Raw genomic sequence first — 7,500 nt, forward strand, 5'->3', positions numbered from 1 at the left:
AAGAACCTTAGCTTATGGTCTGTTTTCCCTCAGTGAGGTTTACCATGTGCTTGTTTTAGTTTTTAAGTAAACATTTTAAGTTTTTCGCCAACAACTGTTCTCTGTGTTTGGTCCTATACCTTGTTCCTGAGATTGCTGTGACTCCCTTATATAGCTTATAGCCTGTCTTCAAACTCAATGATCAGTGCTCCACACAGAACACATCAACACATTCCTCCATAGAGGAGATCATGTTATAATAGAAGTCTATTGAGTTCATCTTCACCCTGTTCCCAGATTTTGTTCCTCCTTTTAAGGCAAAATACACAGTATACCTGAACAATAGTGTGTGCGTGTGTGCGTGTGTGCGTGTGTGCGTGCGTGCGTGCGTGCGTGCGTGCGTGCGTGCGTGCGTGAGAGAGAGAGAGAGAGAGAGAGAGAGAGAGAGAGAGAGAGAGAGAGAGAGAGAGAGAGCAGTGACTCAACAAAGAGTGGAGGAAATGGTGTCACGTCATGTCTCAGTGTGTGTGTGTGTGTGTGTGTGTGTGTGTGTGTGTGTGTGTGTGTGTGTGTGTGTGTGTGTGTGTGTGTGTGTGTGTGTGTGTGTGTGTGTGTGTGTGTGTGTGTGTGTGTGTGTGTGTATGTGTGTGTGTGTGTGTGTGTGACCTGCAGACGTCATCATTCTGTCTTATCACAGAAACTGGCAACACACACTTCCTGTCGAAGCCCAGAGCTGACAGGAAGTGCCCCCCCCCCAACACACACACACACCCACAGAGTACCAGGTGGTGATTGTGAACATTTTCACAATCACAGTCATTCAATAATAAATGTCACGACAATGTCCTGTTGATACAAGAGACTGAGGTGTGTGTGTGTGTGTGTGTGTGTGTGTGTGTGTGTGTGTGTGTGTGTGTGTGTGTGTGTGTGTGTGTGTGTGTGTGTGTGTGTGCGCGCTCGTGTGCGTGCGTGTGTGCTAGGGCTGCACGATATATCGTTATCGTATCGTTATCACGGTATGAACGTGCGCGATGTCAGTATAGCAAAAGGCAACGTTATCGGCGATATAAATTCCCCCCGCTCGTCCACTGCTAAAGCGAGCAACATGCCTTTGTTTTAGCCAGTAAATAAACCACCGCTCCGTTTCTCTCTCTCTCTTTCATCGCCTCTCATTGAAAATGAATTACTACGCGTGGTCTGAAATGTCCTTAACACATTGAGTGCCAGTCGCGCATATCTACGCGAACCTATTTAAAGCCGCCACGTGCCAGTCGCGTAGATCTACGCCAACTGGCCTTTTTTTTCACATTTCATTGTTGCACCACCGGAAACGGAATTATCCGGGATCCGTTTTTTCCGATCCCATCCACTTCCATTCTAAAGATGACACCAATCCGCCATTTTCTCGGTTGTAGTTTTTCTCGTCGCTGATCTGTTGCATAATCTGTTGATCATGATCTGTTGTAACTACAAGATGGCGGATCAGATTTTCATGCGGTCTTCGGTGGTCGACTCACAACGATCGGCTGTGTGTTTACAAAGAGTTGAATGCGCGGATTTAACGGATTTAACTTTGTCTGTGGCGACGTGAATAAAACAAAAAAATAAAAATAAAACGCTGGCACTGGTGAGTACATTATGAGATTAAACTCTGGCGTGGAATGTGTTAATGTAACAAGCTGCCTGAAGCCTTCTGTATGAAAAGCTTGACTGTTTATGTCCATTCGTCGGATTGACGTTCGTTTTATTGAACTCAGTAATTTTCTGTGACTTGTCTTTCACTTAGTATGTCCGTCAAGTCAAACGAGAGTAACACTTGATTCCGGACGGTTGGCCTTCAAAATAAGAGCGTATGTCCCATTTTACTTTTGGTAAGAGAAATTCAAAATAAGAGTGGCACTGACTTGCTAATTTTTTTTTTTGAAGAATGCTCAGTTTTCATTGTTGCTACACTTAGAACATCAAATAAAAAGTGTGTGAACCAACAAAATAGGATACTTAAAGTTAAGAGTGATACTGACTTGTTATAGATATTCTGTTTTTTGAAGAACGCTTAGTTTTCATTGTTGCTACACTTAGAATATCAAATAACAGGTGTGGGAACCCAATAGCACTTAAAATTAAGAGTGATATTGACAGTTTAAAAAAATAATTTGACGTTGCAACACTTAAAATATAGAATATGACATTTTAACGGTAATATCGTATATCGTATCGATATCGAAATATTTGGCATAGATATCGAGATATGAAATTTTGTCCATATCGTGCAGCCCTGTGTGCGTGCGTGCGTGCGTGCGTGCGTGCGTGCGTGCGTGCGTGCGTGCGTGCGTGCGTGCGTGCGTGCGTGCGTGCGTGCGTGCGTGCGTGCGTGCGTGCGAGAGAGAGAGAGAGAGAGAGAGAGAGAGAGAGAGAGAGAGAGAGAGAGAGACACAGACACAGACACAGACAGACAGACAGACAGACAGACAGACAGACAGACAGACAGACAGACAGACAGACAGACAGACAGACAGACAGACAGACAGACAGACAGACAGACAGACAGACAGACAGACAGAGAAATTGTTTTGTTATAATGTTGTGTTGGTTACTAGTGAGAATACAAAATGTCACTCTCTGGTGTGTGCGTGTGCGTGTGCGTGTGCGTGTGCGTGTGCGTGTGCGTGTGCGTGCGCGTGCGCGCACACCAGTCGATATGTCATCAGCTTGTGAAGTCAGGCAGGTCAAACGTTCTCTCACACACACACACACACACACACACACACACACACACACACACACACACACACACACACACACACACACACACACACACACACCACACACACACACTTGAGCACACACACACTTGACCTGAGGGGGTGCGGGCAAAACATTTGATCTGGGATGTAATTGGCTTTTTGAAAAATAGAGAGAGAGAGCGAAAGAGAGAGAGAGAGAGAGAGAGAGAGCGAGAGAGAGAGAATTCTATGTTTTCTCTAAACATTAATATTTCCACTTGCTCGATACTTTACACTTCTACTCCACTGCATCTCAGAGACAAGTATTGTACTTTTTACTGCACTATAATTATTTGAAAACGCTACTTGCTAGTTACTTTGTAGGTTTAGATTATTATCATCTATTTTCCACTTAAGCCCTATTTTATATTTTGGCAATTGGCAATGAGAAGTTTGACTGCTTTCACTTCGGTACTGGAAGTATATTTTGATGTCAATACTGTTGCGCTTTCACTCAAGGAAACATTACATTGTGGTATTATTACTTTTACTTAAGTAAAACAAATCTGAGTGGCTACTTCTTCCACCAGTGCTATAGGAAACCCTCCACAGCATGGTGAAGCCCGCCAGCAGTAATGACCTCCAGTCTCTACACCACAACACCACTCAGAAAGTCTCAAGGGAATCCCTGCTTCCAGAGTGTAGCTACCCTTCTCCCGAGGACAGACCACCCCCCCACCCCCCCACCCCCCCGCGACACGCTGTCAGGCTGCATTGCAGCCTAGGTGCCCGGACCTCTACGCCAGCGGTCCGGGCCCGCTTTATCTGTCTTTGTAGCTCATAACTAGCCACTAAACAGCCAGGACATACCGTGGTGTGTGCAGCACAAGTCTTCGGCACCGGGTTCCGTACTTCATTGGCTCAAATGTGAACGGTACTCATCCCTAGGATCGAACCGGGAACCTCACGTTTCCCAAGTGGCCACTCTAATCCTGAGCCACTGCCGGTCCCAAAGTGCGTTGTACGTTCAAGGGTTAACCGGGTGTCCAGAATCTAAATCTGACCCTGATGTGTGTGTATGTGTATGTGTATGTGTATGTGTATGTGTATGTGTATGTGTGTGTGTGTGTGTGTGTGTGTGTGTGTGTGTGTGTGTGTGTGTGTGTGTGTGTGTGTGTGTGTGTGTGAGTTACCTGGTAGTAGTTTGGCCAGAATGTTGACACAGCAAGCTCCACCTCCTTCCAGGTGTTGTGGTAGGGGGCGTGGCCTGACGTGTTGAAGACGGGAACACCCAATCGAGCAGTGTTCTCTGAAAGACACGATAAACAAACACTACTAGTTATAATACTACTACTATAAAATACTATTAGTAATACATACTATTCACTGCCACTGACGTAATAAACGTAATTATTCCCGTTTACCAATACTGCCACTGACGTAAAAAACTTTTACCTTAAGACCAAGGAGATATGATTCTTCGAAGATCTAGACTCCTATCAACTTCCTTGTTAACTTAAAACTTAAAAATTCTGTATCTCGGCTCCTGAGTACTTTTTTTTTTTCAATGAAAAATCTCTGGCAGTGGGCAAACGCGGCCAGCAATAATTCAGGCAGTGAATGAGTTAAATATGTGTTTACATTTTTATATATATATATATATATATATATATATATATATATATATATATATATATATATATATATATATATATATATATATATATATATATAATTATAATTATAATTATCTTTACAGGTCAAGGAGTATAAATTGGAAACAAACATAACATACAATGTGACATGAGATGCTGTACTGTTCTCTTTACAGTAGCTTGTAAATACAATAATTTTTAATACACAATAACCATTAACTGCCGATTTTAACATTGACTTATTATCTTAAAGAGGTGGTGCCATGGTTTTGCACTTTTTTTCTGTTTTTCATGTGTCTATGAGGTTGATAGAGCTTCATTAAGCCCCCTGGTGGTGTTTTTATGGCGTTTTATGTCTTCTCTGACTATTTTGAGTTTCTACCTGGAGGCTGAAACCTTGAGGGTCAAACGTGCCAATAGAAAAACAGCGCTTTAGTGACATAGTAAAAACATACCCTCCCCCTCATTATCATAACACAACAGGTGTGGGCATGAGGAGGATAGACTAGGACAGGTGGGTGGTGCTAAGGTGGTGGAGGAGGTGCTAAGGTGAGAACCAGGTATACTTAATGAACTGGAGGCGTGTCCACATAAAAACATAATTTTAACAATTTCTGTACACTTTTTAAAAAAAAATCTTCCTCCTAGTATAACCATAATACCTGATGATTATGTTTTAGGTGGGGGGGAAATCACTGAAAATCACGGCACCCCGTCTTTAATTATGCATACATGAAATTGTCAGTATAACATGAAATTGTAGCCTCCGCATGAATTCTAACGTACAGCATTGCCTCCTGGTGAAGGTATGTAGAAGGTAAGTTGAAAAAGCATCAGAATAGGACACAGAAATGAAGAGGATGCACTCTCTTTGCTACTTCTAACACAAATGCTGTCTACAAGCCCACACAGCTGTTTTTTATCAAGTGCAATTATCTGAGCTCACACACCTGCCTTAACTAATGACCTCCTCTCATCAAGAGGGCCTAATGTCACAGTGACCTCTTCTCATCAAGTGGGCTTCTGTCTTTCAAAATAAAGCCATTCTAAGCAACATAGCAGCATACAATATAAATCACATTATAAGACATGACATAAACTAACAGGAAGTATTTAAAGGTACTGTATACTGTACCTTTAACAGGTAGTATTTAAAGGTACTGTATACTGTACCTTTAACAGGTAGTATTTAAAGGTACTGTATACAGTACCTTTAACAGGTAGTATTTAAAGGTACACAGGTACACTGTACCTTTAACAGGTAGTATTTAAAGGTACACAGGTACACTGTACCTTTAACAGGTAGTATTTAAAGGTATACTGCACCTTTAATTAAAGGTATACTGTACCTTTAACGAAGACATACAGCTGGACAGGTGGGGTCAGGTAGTATTTGAAGGTGACACAGTGGGTGTCGTTCTCTTTCAGTTGACGACTGAACAGCTGGGCTCTCTGTCCCACCACACGCCCACTAGTGTTCACATAGAGGTATGGCGCCCCTGCACACAAAATAATGCACATGATATTACAGTTTTTCACGATTGTTAACACACGTAACAATAACGGCTTTCTCAAAACTGCACACACAAAACTGAAAACCTCACACACAAAATGCTAAACCCTACACTCCCTTCGCAAGATGACTCTTTGCCATCAAATCTCTCTTCACAAAATGGAACTCGTGTTTTCATTTGGTACACACAGCCATATTTTCAAATGACACACACATACCATTCATTACAGTACACACAACTAAGCATTTGCTGCACACTACCAAGCATTTACAGCACACTGCAGGGCAAAATTGAAAACACAATTTGGATGGAACACACAATATGAATCACAATGACTCTGGAGAATGAGCCATTTCTCCTTTTGTAAAATGACTCAGTGTAGGTCTACTTTTTTCATAGTCAAACATAAAACAAAACACAAATATGCAGCCAAAGATGTTTTGATTTCTCTACATGATTTAGGCATCAAGCCTCCGGTTCATGTCTGGCCAGAGGGCCTCACCCACATCACAGGCAAAGTTTTCGCTGTCCAAGCAGCGTTGGAAGAAACGCCTTGAGGGGCGCATGAAGCCCTGACAGGCCTCAACAGTGACGTTGCCACAAGCCTCCTCCATGGCCTGGAGCAGTGGGACCCGGCTCTGTGGGTTCCGTTCATATACCTTCCACCTCCAAGCTGAAAATAACTCCTCAATGGGATTCAGGAAAGGAGAATAAGGTGGAAGGTACAGAACGGAAAAATGTGGGTGGTCCTGGAACCACTCACGCACCTGAGCAACGCTGTGAAACTCACATTGTCCCAGATGAAAATTGCTCACCAGACCTGAATGTTTAGAGATTTGAATATTTGTGTGTTGTAGGTTGATACTTTGAGATTTTACGTGAGAAGTGTGTGCAACAACTGAACATTGTGTGTAGTGTTTGGACAACAAGGTGATCAGACAGATACAGAGACGAGAATAGAAGAGAAGAGAAGAGAAGAGAAGAGAAGAGAAGAGAAGAGAAGAGAAGAGAAGAGAAGAGAAGAGAAGAGAAGAGAAGAGAAGAGAAGATCGCGCTCGGTGGTGCAGTGGTAAAGTCCCTGCCCACCGCCACAGAGGATGTGGGTTCGAATCCACCGTGGTGCAACCGGCTTTGTCAGGCGTCTATGCGAACACAATTGGCCCGTGTTCGGGTGAGGGAAGCCGGGCGGGGAGGGTGATATTAGTCATTGCATGTACTCCTACTGTCTGGGGCGGCACCTGTCAGCGGGGAGTGTTGGGCAGGAAGAGTAAGACGAAGGCGCTACCTCCTCCTGGTGGGGGCTCAACACTGGCAGGTGAGTCAGTAGGATACGACAGCAGTGCCAATGCAGAAATGTGTGTGCGGGAGGAATGAATTGGCATAACGACTAAATTGGGGAGAAAAGGGGGGTAACAAATAATACTACTCTACTCTACTCTAAATTATAGGAGGAAAAAAAAAAGAGAAGAGAAGAGAAGAGAAGGTGCAATAGATGTGGACAAATTGGACATTTTGTAACAGTAAACATGTATTGAACTGCTTCAGTATACAGGCAGTTTCTCTTTTAATTGAACATATCTCTCTCTCTCTCTCTCTGTGTGTGTGTGTGTGTGTGTGTGTGTGTGTGTG

The 7,500-nt window shown here is 43.2% G+C and overlaps 1 protein-coding gene across 6 annotated transcripts in view; it reads right to left on the reverse strand.

Moving 5' to 3' along the window:
• The window catches only part of LOC308077650 (receptor-type tyrosine-protein phosphatase mu-like), a 146,294-nt gene that overhangs the window by 94,697 nt on the left and 44,097 nt on the right, over positions 1-7,500 (reverse strand). For all 6 annotated transcript variants that reach the window (XM_080418468.1, XM_080418471.1, XM_080418470.1 and 3 more), the window contains exons 3-4: positions 5,707-5,856; positions 3,896-4,011 (exon numbers count right to left, since the gene is read on the reverse strand). In XM_080418468.1, coding sequence (XP_080274594.1) covers positions 3,896-4,011; positions 5,707-5,856 — 266 coding nt within the window. The remainder of the gene's footprint in view (positions 1-3,895; positions 4,012-5,706; positions 5,857-7,500) is intronic.

This window comes from Gymnoscopelus braueri (assembly GCF_963280865.1).
Source record: "Gymnoscopelus braueri genome assembly, chromosome: 21".
Taxonomy (NCBI): Eukaryota; Metazoa; Chordata; class Actinopteri; order Myctophiformes; family Myctophidae; genus Gymnoscopelus; species Gymnoscopelus braueri.